General features: G+C 34.2%; 1 protein-coding gene across 1 annotated transcript in view; it reads right to left on the reverse strand.

The window, feature by feature from the left end:
- Positions 1–1,795: 1,795 nt before the first annotated feature.
- The window catches only part of Glg1 (Golgi apparatus protein 1), a 285,095-nt gene continuing 266,233 nt past the window's right edge, over positions 1,796–20,657 (reverse strand). The window contains exon 23 of the mRNA XM_090398148.1: positions 1,796–4,028. Within this exon, the coding sequence (XP_090254274.1) occupies positions 3,861–4,028 (168 nt within the window). The 3' untranslated portion in view covers positions 1,796–3,860. The remainder of the gene's footprint in view (positions 4,029–20,657) is intronic.

The raw sequence follows: 20,657 nt of genomic DNA on the forward strand, positions 1-20,657 counted from the left end.
TTGAGGGAGAATGTGCCAACACCATCTAACGATCAGTCCCCTTCTAACTACTAACCAGGCTCAAACCTGCTTAACTTTTTGCGAGCCATTAGTAGCAGAGGCTCTACCAATCGACCAACCTTTGCTTTGAAATAACGATTTCAAAAACATGACAATTTCTTTCTCTCTCTCTCTCTGGTTTTTTTGCTTTAACACTGTGTATACTGGGAAATATCAACATGAACATCAAATAGGTGCTGATCATTGATCATTTACAAACAAATTTGTTATTAAGTTGCTTCATTTGATGATAATATTTATGTATGATGTATGCATATATGTTACTGAAGTTAGCCAAAATCAGGAGGAAATTCTAGCCCATAAAAATAAATCAGAAGTAAAAACCATAAAATGCTGAAAGTTTTTATTTTTTGAATGATGATCCTAAACATGAGAGAGAGGGTAGTTCAATTTAGAGTTCACAAAATCCTGTAGAGAAGCAGAAGGTTGAAGGGGAAAGAAAAAGAAGAAATCTGCTAACAGTAGCTTTAAAAACCTGTAGATTGTATGTTTAGGAAACATATCAAGGATGGCTGTTCTAAAGAATGTTGGGGAATGAATTGTGAATGGATGGCTTATTAGTGCATATCTCAACAGATTTATAAGAAGGTGGAAGAATTACCAATGCCAGTTCAGATGAACAAAGATAATGGAAGTATCTGTAGAAATTGCATGCAACAAAAACTGGTTCGAGAGAGAGGTCATTAATCAACCTAACTGATCTGTTCTAATGACCTGCAAGTATGCTTGCAATTAAAAAGAATCATCTACATGTACCATCAAAAAGGATGTGTAAGACAGAAGGACCAGTGAAATCATGATTAAAAACATTGTGCAAAAAATGCATCCATCTATTTGACCATGTGACATATTATTTATCTGAAAGCTGTAAAATAGGACACCACAACTGCAAGGGAAGTCTTGAGTTTTTTTGAATTTCTGGATCATTTGCAAGACATCTAGCTCCAGTAAAACTCTTGTTATACTAGAGTTCAAAAAACAACAACTTATAATTTGGATCCAAAAGAATAAAAGTATGAGAAATGGAAGATTGGACAAAGAAAAATTGTAAAACAAAAAAAAAAATTGTAAACACAAAAGAGAATACTATTAAAATTTCCCATGATGCAGATAAAAACAATAAATTTAAAACCACATACAACAAATCAATAGCAGCTTATGCATTTAAACAGTTTCAATGTTGTTCAACCTAGAGCAAATTGAAACCAAAATATTTCAGGTTTCTAAAATGAGTAGACAGAATTACAAAACACAACTAAAACTGCAAATTTTTGAAGTGCAAGCATTACACACAAAAAAAAAAAAAAAAAATTACTTTGTGGTTTTAATATAAAGAAAGGAAATTGTCCTTTACATACAACACGTTTATTTCATTTCTATATCAATAGCTACATATATACAACACAACAAATATGCTTCATGTGCCAACTGTAGCTTGTTTGAATCTCAAAAGAAAAAATCTCTGCTTACTCTCATCATAAGAGAGTAAAAGTCTTCCCCCCACCACCACTTTATTTTACTATCCACACACACTATTCCCAAAATAATATGCAAACTGGATGACAACATTAGTTGTCTTATGACTTAATAATATTTATTTGGCATCTAATGGTTTATTGCTTGACCATACAAGTGTGCAGCTTACAATGATTCAAGTGAATGGTTCCAGATCAAATGACTCACTGTAGTTGTTGTGAAATTAAAAATGCAGCTACTCAAGAAAGAAACAGAAAACTTTTACATAAAACACAATTCTATTTCCTTTCTATTCATAATTACATATAAAAACTGCTTAACTAATTTACACTAAAGTTGTAGCTGATGTGGGAAGCAGAGGAGTTATATTTCTTTCTAAAACTTCATATATCAACTATGACTTATCTACAGAGGCAGGAAGTATGACATAGTAATGTTCCCACATAGTGGGAATAAGCAGACAAGTAATTTCAAAATGCATCAGGACTCATGCAATTCATGCTATCTTGTAGACTTGCATATAATTTTGCTGGAATGAATGTGTTAGTAATGAATAAACAGAAATGGATTACTACAATCAATTCAAAACTATAGTACACTGAGGGTTATTTTTCTCTTTTCAAAAAGATTTTTGGAGCAGACTATTTTTGAAATCTTCCAAAACAAGTTAAATCAGATCTGTCAGTTACAGTATAAGCAATATATTGATGGGATTGTATATATAAGACTGTAAATGTCTTTAAGCTCATCTGTGCATTGCATTTCATTTTTCCTCCAACTCAGTCGTGGTGGTGGTAAGAGTTGGCATAGCCACCATTCTGTGACTGAACAGCAGTGGATTCAAATCCTACTACAGGTATGAAAGTTAGTAAAGCCTCTCTATATAAATAACTCTTTAGTTTATGATGGTTGCTCTATTAAAATAAAACAAAACAAAAAAAAACACTATTCAGAAATGTATGATCCCAATGTTTTTGGTACAAATATATGCACACGAAATACTTTATTAAAATGGATTTTGAATTACTGTAAATTATAAATAAAGTCATATTATTTTATTATGATTCTGTAACCAATTTCTTATAGAATACTGCTAAATAAATTGGTCAGTAAGATGTTAGCAATACAAGAAGGAACATTAAGCAAAAAAAAACAAAATTCTAGTATTCTGAATATCAGTCTATTGTTGTTTAGGAAGGTTTAAAAAAAGAGATTTAGAATTATATTGTAGACCAAGTGCACCTTTTAAAAACTTCACTTTAACAAAACAAATATAAAATAAATTTCATTCTGCAGTATATACAATATTACAAAAATGACATCAACAGTTCACAAAAACTCAGATATTCTACTGCAAATCAGCTCCTAAGAGCTCAAAGAAATACTTTTACACAATGAAAAACAAAAAGATAGTGGTCTTAAATCAATTTACTAATTATGTACTTAAATATTGACCATCACCTAGGTTGGTGGAAAAAAATGATCTGTTAATGAGGGGCAGTATGTAGGATTATATTTAACACAGTTTTAAAAGAGGAAAAAATTATTCCCATACTTCAAAACATCAATTGAATAATTTTTTAGTGTAAGCAAATTTTAATTCTTTTGTGCCAAAGATTTTAATACCAAATAACATCAATTAGAGCAAGCCACAGATGGTATAGCATAAAGAAATACTAATCTCTTAATCAGAATTGAAAAGTAGCTGTCATGCAAATATATATGATCAGTACAATTCTGATATTATATTTTTATATTTATTTACATCTAGCTGAAATATCCCCATCACTGATCAAATATAAAACTGGCAAATTTTAGTAATGTCATCTCAAATTTTCTTAAAATGTTATATAAATATATACTTAGCAATTTAATTATCTCTCTCTCTACACATAATTACAGAAGTTGATTTTAGAATAATGAATCATTTGCTTAAAAAATCACTATACAAAGATTGCACAAATAAAGTAACTGAAAGTTCACAAATGAAGAGTCCCCCCACAATCCATGTACCAAACTGTTATTTTAACTTAATTTTATAATATAAAAAGTTATCTAACAAAGATTTACATATCGTACGTAAATGCCAGTTGTTTTTTTTTTTTTTTTATCGGTTCAAACAGGAACCTATACTTTTTTTTACTTATCTAAACACACATCTTCAATAATAAAAAAAAAGGAAAAGAAAAGGTGGGAAAGAAAACACATATGATACAAAAATTTACAGTGGAAAACTTGATCCCACCATAAATTACAGTGGAAGATTCTTTTGATGATGATGATGAGAGTAGGTACTGTACAAGGAGAAATATATGACATCTACTTCACTTATTTTTCATAGACACTGGTACTCGTTTAGTTACTCGTCCACAAAACAGTCCTCCAATAAAGATAACTCCTAAAACTCCTAGTGCAACTACAATAAAATAATTTCGAGCAGGTGAACTTGCAACTTGTCGCAGTAATTCTTCAACAGTTTCAGCTGACATTACCTACAACAAAAAAGAGAAAGCATAAAAAGACAAACATCTCAAAAATTTCAAACTCTAAAAACACATGATTTATTGAAATTGTATATCATTCACTTCTTATATACTAAATAAGCAAACATTTCTACCTTCAGCAAGAGTTACCTTAAGTAACTGATTACGTTTAAAACTTTTAAAATTTTTGAACCTTATTTTTTTCTTTCTGGACAGTATCTTTCCTTCATTTAAATAAGGTTAATTTTTTTTTTTTTTTAATATAAAAATGTTAATTTTATTTGAACAGAGTTTTCAGATAACTATAGATTTACAACTTTTTGTAGGTGGGATTCTCATTAACAAAGAAATTCTTTTTTTGGCTGAATCTCAAAGTTTGTTTTTAAAATTGACATAACATCCACATAGTAATCAAACAAAATACAGAATGCCATGTGTTTATGCCAGAAGAAACTTGCAGCTACTATCACTCCAAGAAGGGAGATATCTTCTTGACCAAGGAGTAGGTCTTGATTTTCAGATCCAGATGATCTCAAACTCTAAAACGATTTGAGTAAATTGCAAATTAGCATGAAGTTGTGAGCTAGAACTCATGAACTGGACAGGCAATAAATCACAGATAAAACTGTCAACCAGATCACATGATGGCGATTAAATTTGTAAGAAGGTCTCTCTTGTCAAGACAATATATTTTTTGTGATTCACTATGAGTAGATTTGTTTGATTGATAAATGCCACGTTTTTAACTCATGTACAAACGAGTACTTATACTAGATACATTTCCTTCACATGTTTCACTGTCTATATGGCTAACAGCATCATTGGGAGGTAGCTTAACATAAATAAAAAAAAAATGACAAAAAATTACACATTCCCAACAGCAGTTAATATCTATAAGTTGAAAAGACTGGAACTACAGTCTAATCATGAGTATTATCAGGCATTGTTATTACTACAATAACAAGCCAAAAGGCTACTTTACCGGCGATATAAGTTAAGTTTAAGGGAGATGGTAAATCCTGTATTATTCTACAGCCGGGTACGAAACTCGGATCGAAATCCTAGAGTTTCATGCCGAAAAAACTATCGGCGAGCCCAAGTGTAAGTAATCACTTGGGTAGTACAACACCAGGGCAACTCAGAGCAAAGGTGGAGCAAGCTCCATCACTATCCTTAATATTCTCTCATAATGCCAATAGTTTTTTCGGCATGAAACTCTAGGATTTCGATCAGAGTTTCGTACCCGGCTGTAGAATAATACGGGATTTATCATCTCCCTTAAATTTAACTTATGTCGCCAGTAAAATAGCCTTTTGACTTGTTATCGTAGTAATAACAATATATAAGTACACCAGTTTAGCAATTCGTTAGTAGAGGTATATGTAAGTTCGGTCCACTTAAAACCTTGATATTCCAGGTCTACCTACTCACTGATGAGACCTCAAAAAGGGTTGAAACCGGTCTGGGTAGTGACCTCTTCTCATAATGTAAAACAGTAATACATCTCATAGGAGCTGCGTTTTACATTATGAGAGAATATTAAGGATAGTGACGGAGCTTGCTCCACCTTTGCTCCGAGTTGCCCTGGTGTTGTACTACCCAAGCGATTACTTACACTTGGGCTCGCCGATAGTTTTTCGGCACGAAACTCTAAGATTTCGATGGATTTTGATCCGAGTTTCATACCCGGCTGCAGAATAATACGGGATTTACCATCTCCCTTAAACTTAATTTATTATTAGGCATGTTAATGCAGTCTCTCCATTGTTGTATAAACACTGTATGTGATTGCTGGCATAGGACAGCTCTTTAATGTTACATGTTAATTAATGACTTCCAAATGTCATGTAGGATCATTCTTTTATGACTTCTGGAAGTTGTGAAGTCCATATTGCTGGTGGACACCTTCAGGCAGTGAAAAAGTTGGCATTTGAAGAACTTCTCCATGATTTTTGAGAGAACTGGATGATGGGCTGATGACTGAATATTTAGTCTGGTGATCACCCCACCCCCTTTATTTTGGAATGGGCTAAATATGGGCTTCTTTTTATGTACAGGGCAGCTGTAGGCAAGCAGGAATGACTGAAATGATTATATAGGATAGGTTAGAAGACCAGATGACTTGTCCAAGGTATTCAGAATTCTTCCAATGTCTTCCTGATGAAAGACTAGTGAAGAAGACATGGAATGATTTTTTGGTAATGTGGGAGGTAATCTGTCATGTTGTCTCTACTAGAGTTGGTGAGAAGTAACAGAAGGTTCTGTCTTAATTTTAGGCAATGTTACAATGTTCATTGTGATTACAATGTTCATGCTCATTGTGATGAGCATGAAAGAGAAGAAGTTGTGCCTGGTAGTCCTGGAAAAGGAACAGAAGACTCAACTGCTGTTTGTACAAATAGTAAGTTTTCTAAATTGACCTTTTCAAAATCAGATTTAGATTTCTTGAAGGTTTACTGTAACTGTTGCAAGATGCAGTGTAGGCTCAGTGTGAGCAGAATGATGGTCATTACATGTATAATTGCACAAGATCTCTGCTGTGAGCAAATACCTCAGCATCTCTATCAGCTGTGAATTTGTGAGAGAAGCAGGTTAGTCAGATGACATTGTGTATGGTAACAACTCTGAGACGAATCATTGCTACTGATTTGTTTGTAAGAGGTATATATAGAGAGAGAAATACAGAATAACTTGTTCAGTTAGAGATAATTGAATGAGGTAAGGATACCTTTAGACAGACAAGATCAAGAAGTGTTTTCATTTAAAAATTGAGAACAGCTATAACATTAACACACTACTATTTACTGTTATTATTATCTATTAAAGTATGTGGCTGATGTCAAAAGGAGTGAAATAAATTTCTTCTAATTCATGGCTTTCCAAAATCGAGTAACAAAAAAATTATAATTGGAGCTGCCAAAATTTTAATGCAACTAAGGATCGAGCATTGTTTTGTTTTCAGTATTTATTTATTCATCTAAAAGAGAATATCAGTTTCCCCTTGGATAATAATCAAAATTCATTCATTATTTTTATTTTAGAAAGAACATAAAGTATGCAAATATTCATTACTTATTTCATAACAGTATTAACAATGCCAAACAAAGTATGCAAATATTTGCATAAAAGCTAATTAAGAATTTTTAATTTTTTAAATTAAAAACTATGAATTAAAATAAAATAAAAATTTAATTTAACATTTGACAAACAAACAAAATAACAACAATAAATTAAAGATACCAAGAAATTATATACTTGGTTTAGTCCTTTATCCAAGTGTAAGCAAATACATTTGCACCCGAACTATTTTCAGGACTAGAGCAACTCGTATAAAGCTAATAAAGAAGTCATTAGCTTCTTTATACGAGTTGCCCCAGTCCTGAAAATAGTTCAGGTGCAAACTTTTGTGATTACACTTTGATAAAGGATCAAACCAAGTACTGTATATAATATCTTTAATTTATAGTACAACCAAGTGGAAAAACTTCCAACAAAATAACAACAAAGAAGTCCTTTGTTACCTTCCTTTGGAGTTTAAAAATTCACTCATACAATCAGTTCAAAATGTTAGTTCATTACATTAATTCAAAATTAGCATCTGCCTTCCAAAAGAATCTTTTTTTCTTAACATGAAGACACATCAAAGAACTCCTTTCTTCTCTCTCTCTCTAACCACTTGCCCAAAAATAGCACTACTTTGTGACAGGTCTTAGGACGACTTGTGTGGAGGGCAGATATCTTGCATTACGTGCAGGGTCAGCTAGACTTGCAACACTTGCAGGTGCAAACTTGACTTGTTTATCTGTTTGCTTACTTGGGAAATGGGATAAAACCAGGTTTAAAATAGTTTGGTATCTTTAACATTTATTATACCCAAGGTAAAATACTTTCTACATATATATATATATATCATCAAATTCCTGCCATGTACCTTCAAGGGGTGCAGGATATGATAGTGCTACATGAAAAATTTACATAATTACTAACTTCATATCTATAATTTTCCTCCAAATCAGCCTGTTACTTGTAAAGACTCCAACATTATCACATCTTAAATTTCTATTGTCTAAGGCACTTTTTACCATATCAAACCACCTATATCTTGGTATTCCTCAGGGTCGTTTTCCTGCCAACCTGGCAGAGAACATTTGTTTTGCTAATCTTTCGTCGCCCATTCTGTTTGGGTGACCATACCACCTGAGATGAGCTCTGCTAACGTATTCCTGGATGCTGACAATCTCAAGTTCTTTCCTAATAAATAATTGCTCCATACATCAAGGATATCTTTTTCTCCAGTTTTCATGTTACCTTTATCATCTCTAATTCCTTCTATAGCACTCTTTCCTCCATTTCTGAGCTTCTTCACCAACCTCCAGAATATTTTGCCACCTTCTTGATATTTATTTTCTATATTCTTGCCAAAGTCCTCCATGTGACTTTTGTTTAGCTAGTTTTACACAGTGTTTAGCATTCTTGCATTTGTCTCTGTATTCTCTAAGAGCACAAGCTGACTTATTTGCCAAGAACTTTTGATATGCTTTCTTCTTTTCCTTCACTGCCTCTAACTTCCTGTGTCTACCAAGGAGTTCTGATTTTTCTATATCCTTGCAGGCAACCTCATCAGATGCCTCTCTGGCTGAATCAGTCAGAATTTTCTTCAAGGCTTGCCACTGAATCTCCAAGGTTTGCTTCCTGGTCTCAATCTCTTTCTTTTTTTCTTGAATAATGTTTGTGTATTTCAGTCTACAGCAGGCATGTCCAACTTCATTCTATTCGAGGGCCAATATATGATGAGTGGTTGCGTCATGGGCCGCACACTTTTAGACAGAACTTAAATAAACTTTGAATTTTTTTTCAAGGCAATAGTTATATGTATTGAATTACTATATTTGTTAAATCATTTTACTACTGGGAGAACAATATAAAATACTTGAAGCTGAGTCTCTGAAATTGATCACTGTAACCAAAGCAGAGCAAGTGATATTAAGTGATGCATTATTCTGGAGCACATAGAAATCTACCACTCCCACTACTACAACTCGCACAGAGAAACAGTATATTTTATAAATTGAGTAATCTTTTTAAAGCAATTTTGATTCCGTGTTGAGAATATAAATTGTTTCTGTCATCAGAAATAATGAATATAACTAGTATATAAATGAGAAAATCTGCAGTCAAAACTAATAGCTAAATTGATAATACATATAATTTAATATAGTTTTTGTTCTCCCACGGGCCGCACAAAATCACTTTGTGGGCTGCATGCGGCCCGTGTGCCTGATGTTGGCCACCTATGATCTACAGTTCACATCTGGGAGCTGCTCAACTTTTATTCGCTTTAAAACTTTCTTACATGTTTTTCTTTTCAAAATGAAATTTAGTTTTATCCTGCTCAAGACTAAATAGTGATCACTTCCAATTTCAAATCCTCTGTGCATTCTGGTGCTATCAACAATAACATAGTCAATGAGGCTTTTTTTCTTATTCTTTGTCTCTTCTCTCCATGTGAATTTGTGCACATTTTTATGTTGGAACATGGTATTAGTAATAACCAGTCCATGTCCTGAGCAGAAATCCAACAGATATTTGCCATTATTATTAGCTTTGCTCTTTTCTCCAAATTTTCCCAATATATTTTTGTAGGTCTGACAATCATTTCCTACTCTTCTATTTAGATCCCCCAACAAGTACCAACTTTTCCTTTTTCATTGTGTCAGTTGCTTTCTCTAAAGCCTCAAAAAATTCCTCCACTTCTACCTTAGTAGAACCTTCTGTGGGACCATAGGCACAAATTCCTTGCCTCATTGTCCATTTCCCCATTCTGATATTTGCTCACATCACCCTACTTGAGACTGCCTGCCATTCAAGAAGATTAGCCTCATATTTAGTGTTGAATACTATGGCTATTCCTTCTCTTCCTCGACTGTCATTGCCTGAATATAACATTTTGTAATTATTGCTCAGAAATATCTGACCAGTTTTTGTCTTTTTTTGTTTCAGTCAACCCTATTATGTCGATCTGGTACATATCTAATTCCTGAGCTAGCTCCATTTCTTTATCATTCAGACTTCTTATGTTGATAGTACCAATCTTGAACTCTGGTGATGTTGAGGAGGGGTGTGTTTTCAGATTTGTTGCAGTGGCTGACTTTTCACTGTTTTCCCTAGTTCCCTTGCAAAAACAACGGGGATCTTGTTTAACCAGGCTACGCCCCAGCTGGCATGAAATTCTGTCATGTTGTACCATCATTTTGTATTTTGGTTTATATATATATAGCAATACTTAGTGTTTATTTGAGTTGTAAGTCAGCAGTTAGAATTGAAGGAAGTACAGGAAGATGGCTTAATGTGAAATCTGGTGTGAGACAAGGATGTACATTATCTCCTTTGTATTTCATTATCTATATGGATCACATTATGAAGGAAAGTGGTATTAAACATGATATCAAAATTGGAGATGTTAATGTCAGCTCTTTGCTTTATGCAGATGATGTTATACTTCTAAATAATCTGCTACAAGTCTGCAAGATTCCTTGACTAAATTGAATAATTGTTGTAATAGATATGGTATGAAGGTCAGCAATAAAAAGATAAAGACAATGAAAATAGGCAGAATCGTTGAAAATGTCAACTGCGTTGTGAACGATGAACCTGTTGAACAAGTAAAACATTTCAGCTACTTAGGCACGATTTTTAGTGAAGATGGTAAATTAAATATGGAAATAGACAACAGAATCAACAAAGCTGGTATGGTAGGAAGTCAACTGAATAAATTCATATGGAATAAGAAAGAAATTAGTCAGAACACTAAATTAACTGTATACAAGACAGTGTTCAAACCAATTTTAACTTATGGATCTGAGAGCTGGGTCAGAAGTAAAACACTTGATCCAAGACTAGAGACTGCAGATATGATAGTCCTGAGAAAGATTAAGAGGCATGAACAGATGGCATCGATGGCAATATCATATTAAAAATGAGGATATTAGGAAAGAACTTGACATTGTCAGCATCCAGGAATGTGTTAGCAGAGCTAATCTAAGGTGGAACAGTCACTTAAACAGAATGGGAGAGGAAAGATTAGCAAAACAAGTGTTCTCTGCCAGGTTGGCAGGAAAATGACCCAGAGGAAGACCAAGATATAGGTGGATTGATACTGTACAAAGTGCCTTAGATGATAGAAAAATAAGATCTGATAATGTTGGAATCTTGACAAGTAACAGATTAATTTGGAGGTAAATTGTAGATATGAAGTTAGTAATGATGTAAATTTTTCATGTAGTACAATAATATCCTGTACACCCCTTGAGGGTACATGGCAGGAATTTGATGATGATATATATAGCAATTTGATACATACAGGAGCAGAATGATTTTAAATATATCACTAACATTAATGGAATTGTGTTAAACCAAGAGTGCATACCGTGTTGTGATATCCCACAGAGGCTTCATTAGTAATCTATGCTGTGTAACATCTATCATAACCTACCTCTATATATTTTAGGTCTTTTATGTAAGCTAACCACATCTATCATAACCTACCTCTATATATTTTAGGTTCTTTTATGTAAGCTAACCACATCTATCATAACCTACCTCTATATATTTTAGGTCTTTTATGTAAGCTAACCACGGCTGGTTTAGCATAAGACAATTTTTGTTGTACTGTGTTAATCGTGTCATTTCAGAGGCTTCTTTAAACTTATGAATATAGCTATCAAATTCAATATACAGCATTTTTTTGTTAGTTCCCATATTACTGATGTTTTCCACTAAAGTAGCCAATACCATTTTGTCACTTTCCTTAAATTCAGCTCCAAACTTATTGAACCAACTTCTCCTTCATTTCTTATACCCCTTGCTCTTTGGAACAGTCTTTCTAATACTTTTACAGGGATCAAAACTCTCAGCTCTTCTTCTGTGATAAACCAATCTTGATTTGTGTGCTTTATATATATATATATACTCAGTGTTCAAGATATGTTCTTTCATGTGAATATCTTCTGAACATCCATCTCAGACAATAACACATGCTGCATGCACAGAATACTGTATAAATACATAACTTCTTGAGAAGCAAACAATGTTGTTTCTGTGACCTAAGTATCATGGAGATTTTTTTAAAGGTGCAAAGGAAACTAAGGTCACACTTTTAGTATGCTGGCTTTTTTATCTGTGATATTTTTGATGTGTAGTAAAGTAACTACACTTTTATAATTCATGTTACTTTGTATGTTTGCAGAGACATTTTTTTTTTTTTAAAGATTATTATTAATAGTTTATAGATTGCAGCCATTCTTCACAAGAATTTTTCTCTTAAGATGCAGGGGAAATGTTTCAACAGTTGGCTAGGGAGAAGAACAAGAGGTCATTTCTGGAAGTTGGGTAAGAGTGTAGTTAGGTAAGGTTGGGTAAGGGAATGAGCTGCTTGAGTCAGTTGTAAGTGCTTTGTCTGTTAATGGTTTCACGGAGAGGTAAGATAAGTATTGTGTTGATAGTTTGGGCCTCCCATGTCTGTGCAGCAATAATAATAATACATTTGTTCATTTTTGTGGAGCAGGTTCAATGTGTTTGCAGTCATACTGTAAAAAATGTTGGGAAGCTACTGATCTTGTTTTAACAGACCAACAGAAATTGAAGAAATGATGGGTTTTTTCCCCAATTAAGTAGAGAATATGGAAGAGTTATAGAGCTCTTCATTGCACAGCATTTTTTGGGGGGATGGGGGTGGCTTGAGATACACCACCTCAAACATGCGAGCGGTATTCTAAGGATGGGTAGATTTGGGAGTTAGCAGGTGGGCGGGTGGGTGAAAAATAGCATCTTGAGTGGAAGAGAATGCTTAGATTTCTCTTTGTTGGATTAGCATCAAGTAGAGAGAGAGATCTGAACCTATCTAGCAATTTTTATATTACTGATAGTAAAGGTAAGTGATATGAAATTCCTCTTGCAATAGAAAAGGCAAGATTGTTTTGGTGACAATGAAAATGACCAGGTTATCCTTGCCCAGTTGAAGAATGGTATGGAGATATGGTGTTTAAGGCACCGGTTGCATATGATCTTGAAGATTGGGAAGTCTGAGCACTGCATAATTTGTTGAAGGAGCAGGATGAATGAAGTGTACTCATTGGCAAAGCTGTGGATAGCATTAATGGTGACTGAGAGTAGATTATTTATCTTTAGGAGATAGAGAGTAGGCGATAGAATAAAGCCCTGAGGCACTTCTGCATTGGTGGCAGAGCTTGAGGGGAGAGAGAGAGAGAGGAAGCCATCTCCATCATCACACAGTGAATAACCAGAGAGAAAGCTGGCTACCCAATTACAGAGGGTGGCATGTAGGTCAAAGGATGACAATTTGCTTAATAGTCTCAATGCCAGACATGATCAAAAGCTCTAGAAATGTCAAGAGCGACAGCACGTTTCTCTGAACCTTTTGATGGCATGTGATGTAGGCTAATACAACAGCTGTGGATCTAGGTTTGTGGAATCCATACTGGTTGCTGCTAATTAACTGGTGGGACTCTAGGTAGTGGAGAAGTTGACTGTTGATGACTTTCTCCATTATTTTGGAGAGGACTGAAATGATGGCAACTGGTTGGTAGTTTGAAGTTAGACATCTCAATTTTTTTGGACAATTATCTGCCAGTTCTCTGATTAGCTCTTGCTATTATCCTCTAATACACTAACTGAATACAATTTGAATATTGATCTATTCTCTGGGTATTTTTCCAGCCTTCAAACACAGTACTGCTAATTTTTTAAATTTCCCTTTCTGTTTAAGTTACCATATTAATATTAATTTAGCACTACTTGTCTGATTATTAATAATACTAAGTTCTTTTTTTTGACATCTTCATTATTAATGGGATCTATCACTGTTGGCATCTGGATTTTTCCTCGGGACACTTATATTGGCTTTCAGTCCCTAATCAAGTGTTTTTTTTCAATTCAAACTCCTCAATACATACGTTGTATATATTACTTACATATACTACTAGCTCATTTTGGTTAATTTCTGCCATATCAATCCTACACATTCTATTATCTATTTTCATATTTATTGGCCAAATGGAAGACCAAGATCTAGATGGATTGATGTAATTAAAAAGTGCCTTAGAATACTGAAATATGAGATCTGACGATATTGGAGTTCTGACAGATAAGACTACTTTGGAGAAAAATTGTTAAGATGTTAGTAATAATGTAAACTTTTCATGTGGTACTGTCACTGTATCTTGTACACCTCTTAAGGGTACATACCAGGAATTTGATGATATTTATTGATCATTTTTCACTAAAAATTGTGCCAAAGTAGCTAAACATGACATAGGTTCCCCTACTTAGGTTCACATTTTTTTTGGTTTACTATTTACAGCTTATCTTTTTATTGCTGATTTACAAAATTTAGCGCAGCAATTATTTAATTATGTTAAAGGCTTCATAACTTACAGTTTATTTATGAAGGTAAGTTAGTAAGTAATGAAAATCAGGTAAGTAACATTGAGTGTAAAAAGAAGGATATTATTTGGTATGGTGACTATCATAAAACAAGCTGTTGATGAGTGGATTATAACTTCAAGTTTTCCCAGAGCAAAAATGAAAAACAGAAAAAAAATTAAAAAAAAGTAAGCGAGATTGTAATAGACACTAACAACTTAACTAGCAATAAGTTCAGTATGAGAGAAGACATGAAAGGGCTGTTGGAAGAAGTGAGAGTGAAGAGTGAGAAAGTGAAAATCTTAATTATATTAACTCAATATGATAAAAATGAATTAAGAAGAAGGGCTATTATGGCAAATGATTTGATGCATAGGCTGTGTAGAAGGAATGGATGTGAGTATTTAGATATGTGGAGTGAGTTTGAGGGAAGATTAGATTAGTATAAGAGAGAGAGACAGACTACACTTGAATGCATTTGGTATCAAGATTCTTGAAAAACTAATAACTAGTATGAGACTTAACAAAGAGAATCAGGGAAACTAAATTATATTGGGAGGAATGGTGAGAATATGAGTGTAAAAGTGACAATATCATGTGACTGTATTAATGACAGGAATGGGCATTATCATAGAAATGATTATGAGGAGAGAACAATTTCAACCCATCAAATGTGTGCAAAGACATCTACATGTATTTTTTTTTAAATATTTATTTTTATTATTTTTTTTATGTGGTTACCATCCAGGAAAGGTTGGTAACCCCTCCACAAGAGGCCGTGATAAGACCTCACTTGGCCAATTCTGCGCAGCTCTGGTCTTTGATGTGATTTTGATACAGTGAGGAGAGTGCCAAGGAGAGTGTTAAAAATGATATCAGGATTGTGGAATACTGGTTATGAAGACAGATTGAGACTTACAAACTTGTGAAAGGGTCATACAGGATTTCAGTTGATGAAATTTTTCAATTTATGGAGGGTGGGGAAAGGACAAGAGAGCATCCTTCAAAGCTGAGAATGAATGCTGCTAAGAAGGGGGTGAGGGCTAGATTTTTTTCTCATAGAGTGGTGTGTGATTGGAATGGATTGAATGCTGTGTGTCTGTGCAAGCAGTGTGAATGAATTCAAGAACAGGTATGATAGTCTCTGATTCCCTGGAAGTTTCTATTATGAGGAGTTGATTGAGACAGGCTAATCCCACTACTTCAAAGCTAGGGTTAGCTTTTATGAAGAAAGTGGAATTAGCTTTCACTATTTATGTTCGGTACTGTTTATGGATGGAATACAGGAGTTGGATGCTGGTGATTTGGGAAGTGTATAAGTGTTAATGCTATATTAATTGTGTTGGTAAAAAAAAAAAAAAAATCAGCTAATGCCTTTTTATTCCCGTATATGGGGAGTAGGCGAGGCCATTTAGCCCTATCTAACTTTTGGAGACGGAGTGGGCAGTTCAATCTCCACTGGTACCAATCAGAGATAGATGGCCCAAGGCTATCACTAATTAAGCGGTACTCAGTGAAGAGAGACGGCTCAAATGTGCCGCCATCTCGTGGTCCCTAACCCTAACACAATATATTTAATGTCTGAAATAATGTGGGTTCTACGGTTGATTTTCTTGAGTTTACAGGACGAAAAACCCGAGTTTCCGGGAGGAAAAACCTGCTTGCCCGTGCCAGAGATCGACTAACTCGGGAACCGGTCGAAAAAAGGCTTAGAAAAATTTCCTCTAGTCGCCGACTAGACTCGAAACCAAGTCTTCCTTCGTGCGGCCAAGCGCCGTGGTTGGCAAACGCCACATCCACTGAGCTACACAGGCTCTTATTGTGTTGGTATAGCTTCCAGAAGTTCATGTTTTAATGTTCTGCAGTTGTCTATGTGTTTTAAATTTCTTGGTAAGTTGTTGAGTATCATGGGTATCAGATGTGATCTCACAAAAGAACCATATGAATTGTTGAAGGGTCTAGGGATGTAAAGAGTTGTTGTGAGTTGTGTTATATGATACGAGTGTCTGTTGTTAAGATAGGTGTTGTTGAAACCCATAGTAGCATTATGAAGTGTTTCAGATTTTTAATGCTCAGGATTCTGTGTATTACCATAAGCAGTTCGGATATAGCCTGTTATATATAAGATCTTCAAGTCACTGACACAATTTTCCTATGTAATGTTTCTAATTTTGTTAGGTGACTGTTTGATGTGTTTGCATAGACCATTATACCATACCCGAGTAGAGACTTTTTTTTATGTTAGATGGAATCATGTCTTTTACTTGGAAGAGTTTTGCTGCGATGATGTGGAGTTTAGTATGTAGGTATTCTATATGTTTTGTTCATTTGAGGTGGCAATCTATGTAAAGGCCAAGGTATTTGGCATGTGTTACTGGTTTGATTTTGGGACATTGGCAGGTATTTTTGTTGTTAATGTATATGTATATAGCAGTGTAGCAATAGTGGTGCAGGGCATATGATTCTCAGATTATGTATGATTAACATCTGCATCTTGGCACTGTTGATTACAATTGAGTCTTGGTAGAAGCAAATTGTAATTTCATTTAAGTCTTTGGAAAGAGCCATATTGATGTCTGTGTGGACTGCTAATAGAGCAGTGTCATCTGTGTACTGATATATTTGACTTCGTATAGCTAGGTAATGAAGATCGTTAATGTGTATGTAGAATAGACTAGGTGATAATATAGAACCTTGTGGGACACTGTGTTTAATTTGTATACCCCAGCTGTAATACGAGGGTGGTCTGAAAATTTCTCGGCCTCGACCATAGATCACAACACTATCGGCAAGATTTTGTTTTATTTTTTCTAAGTTAGTACATCTGTCATAAGCATCCATGTAAAATTGCAAATCATTCTATGAAGTAGTTTGTTTTATACAGCTTTCTTAAGCAAAAGTGTTGTCTGTATCAATTGAAATGGATAAAATTGAGTATTGTGTGGTTATAAAATTCTTTGTAAAAGAAGGTCTAATGGCAAAAGAAATTCATTCGAAGTTCATAAAAGTTTATAGGCACTCTTCTCCTTCGTTTTCGACAATTAAGAAATGGGCTGCTGAGTTTAAACGTGGCCATACTAGCCTTGAAGATGATCCACGTGAAGAATGTCCAAAAAGTGTAACAACACCAGAAATCATTGATCAAGTGCAGGATATGGTATTGGATGACTGACAAGTCAAAGTGCATCAAATTGCTGAGAGTACAGGCATTTCAAAAGAATGTGTAGGATATATTTTGCATGAAGAATTGCATATGAAAAGCTTTGCGCAAGATGGGTGCCATGCTTGCTCACAGCAGATCCAAAACGCACTCGCATGAAAATCTCTGAACAGTGCTTGGAGCGTTTTAACTGGAATAAAACTGATTATGTGCATCAATTTATTACTATGAATGAGACTTAGATTCACCATTACACACCAGAATATAAAAAAACAGCAGTCAAAACAGTGGACAGAAGCCAGTTATTCAGTGCCAAAAAAGACCAAGTTGGTTCCATCAGCAGGAAAGGTCATGGCATCAGTGTTTTGGGATGTTAAAGGCATTTTGTTTATTAATTATCTTGAAAAGGGTAAAACAATAACTGGGGAATATTATTCCGCCCTTTTAACCAGACTAGACAAAAAAATTTGTGAGAAAAGATCATCTTTCATCAGGACAATGCACCTGCCCACAAAGGTGTTTTGGCAATGGGAAAATTAAGGGATCTGCACTATGAATTGCTGGAACATCCACCATATTCCCCAGATTTGGCTCCTTCTGACTTCTATCTCTTCCCAAAACTAAAACTCTTCCTTGCTGGTCAGTGTTTTTCATTGAATCTGAAAACCACTTATTTACTGAGAGCCACTATGGGGACAGGATAATAGCACTGGAGCATCGCTGGAATAAATGTATTAATCTTAAGGGAGATTATGTTGAAAAATAAAAATAATTTTGAAATTATAAATTTGTTTTTTCATTGTTAGGCCGAGAACTTTTCAGACCCCCTCATATGCAGTGTTCCTCTTATTCCGAATGAGTATAGTTTGGTCAGCAGTATATCATGTTCAAGTATATTAAAAGCTTTTGTTAAGTCAAGAAGGATAGCATACTTGTTTCTATTGAGGGCTCTGTTTATGGCATCGTTGATGTCTTCTAATAAAGTGATGGTGCTGTTTGTTTTCTGAAAGCTGTATTGGTTTTGTGAGATAATGTTATACTTCTGTAAACAGTTCTGTAGTCTAATGCGTGTTATTTTTTCAAGAATTTTTGAGATGACTTGTAGGTTAGCTAGTAGTTCTGCGTATCATTTCTCTTACCATGTTGGTAAATTGGTGTAATTATCTCAGTCTTTAGTTGATGTGGCATAATGCCAGTGTTGAATATTATGTTCAAAGTGTGTTAAAAGGTCTACGAGTTATATTTTGTCTATTCCTGGAGTAGTCTTTGGTTTTAGCTGTAAGAGCCCTTCCTTCAGATCTTGTTTTGCTATAGGTGGAAAATACATAGTTTGCAGTGACTTTTTGTTGGTAATTTTTTTTGATCATTGGTAGATTATATTTTTTTTGAGTTGTGCGATATCGTTTGTGATGGCATGGTTGAATGAGTCTGCTAGTTCCACTTGGTTCATATCCTGACTGAAGCTTTTTGCAATAAAATCTTGTGCTGAATTTTTCTTTTTTTCGAGTTAGTAATTCATTAAGTATAGCCCATGTTTGCTTCATATTGTCATTATATTCCATAAATTTTTGAATGTAGTAGTCTTGCCCTATGAATTTTTGTTGTTAGTTGATTTGTTGTGTTTTTGTATAATGTTTGTAAATGAATGTTACTGGGTGACTTTTTTAGTTTTTTCCATAGATTTTCTTTTACAGTAATACTATTTAGAATCTCTCCATTTATCCATGGGTTATTATTTGTTTGTTGCCTTGTTTGTGTATTTTATCGTTTGTGCATATTAATAATAATAATAATAACAACAACAACAACAACAACAATAATCTTCATAAGTAAAAACCAAATTAATCTACTAGCCTGGTTGACAAAGTAGATAGCTCATCCACTCTCTGACCAACAGTCTGAAGAGACTTGAAAAAGTTCAATGTTTGGTTTCTAGAGAAGGGTTCCTAGATTGTGTAAAAAAATAAATATACAAAAAATAATAAACATGCCTCCTTAGCCCACTCATGGTACTAATTTTTTCTAGGTAACCAACCTTTTGTGGGCAGGAGGAAAAAACTTACTTTCCTTAATAACATGGTCCACATCAGAGAATATAGACAACTGTGGTAAGAGTGAATAACACCATCTTATTAACAGCATCCTGATTTGCAATGTAAGTATGTATGAGGTTCATTTACATCACAAAGTTCTGGTGTTTTGACCCCCCCCAGTCCCTTAGAGATAGATTTTCAGCTTTGAAGTACAAATCTATCTTCAAACACTACTTATTTTCACCAATTTTCCTCTTCAGTTATTGCAATTTTTTTAATCCTCATTCCTCAAAAATGCTTTTGTAAATGTTTAATGGACAACACAGAAGGGAACAATCACTACAATTCTTATTTCAGTTTTATTTCATAATCAGTTTTCTGATTATAACCCAAATTAAAAATATTTCATTTTGAATATAAATGTGAAATATTTTTTAAAAAACATACATATTTTAAAATATGTGCATGCATAATTTCATAATTAAAACATTTGAAGTAAGTAATCTTCTTGGCTGTTTTACCATATCTGTCATGATGATTATGCTTAGCAGTTATTTACCAGCATAGCCACTAACCATGGTTCTGGAATAATTTATCGCGAATGACTTTTTCTTGTGTGTGGGGGGGTGGGTGGGTGGGGATATACTGTTTTATTACACCTAACAGTCATGAATAATGACTGTGTATTTTTAGTCTACAGTTCACATCTGAGAGCTGCTCAACTTTCAAAGCGAATAAAAGTTGAGCAGCTCCCAGATGTGAACTGTAGACTAAAATACACAAACATTATTCAAGAAAAAAATGAAAGAGTTTGAGAACAGGAACCAAACCTTGGAGATTCAGTGGCAAGCCCTGAAGAAAACACTGATTGATTCAGCTAGAGAGGCATGTGGTGAGGTTATCTGTAAGGATAGAAAAATCAGAACTCTATGGTGCACACAGGAAGCTAAAGAAGCAGTAAAGGAAAAGCAGAAAGCATATCAAAAGTTCCTGGCAAATAAGTCA

Source organism: Typopeltis vanoorti, chromosome 9 (genome assembly GCF_054136105.1).
Source record: "Typopeltis vanoorti isolate ZY-2024b chromosome 9, IOZ_Tvanoo_1.0, whole genome shotgun sequence".
NCBI lineage: Eukaryota > Metazoa > Arthropoda > Arachnida > Uropygi > Thelyphonidae > Typopeltis > Typopeltis vanoorti.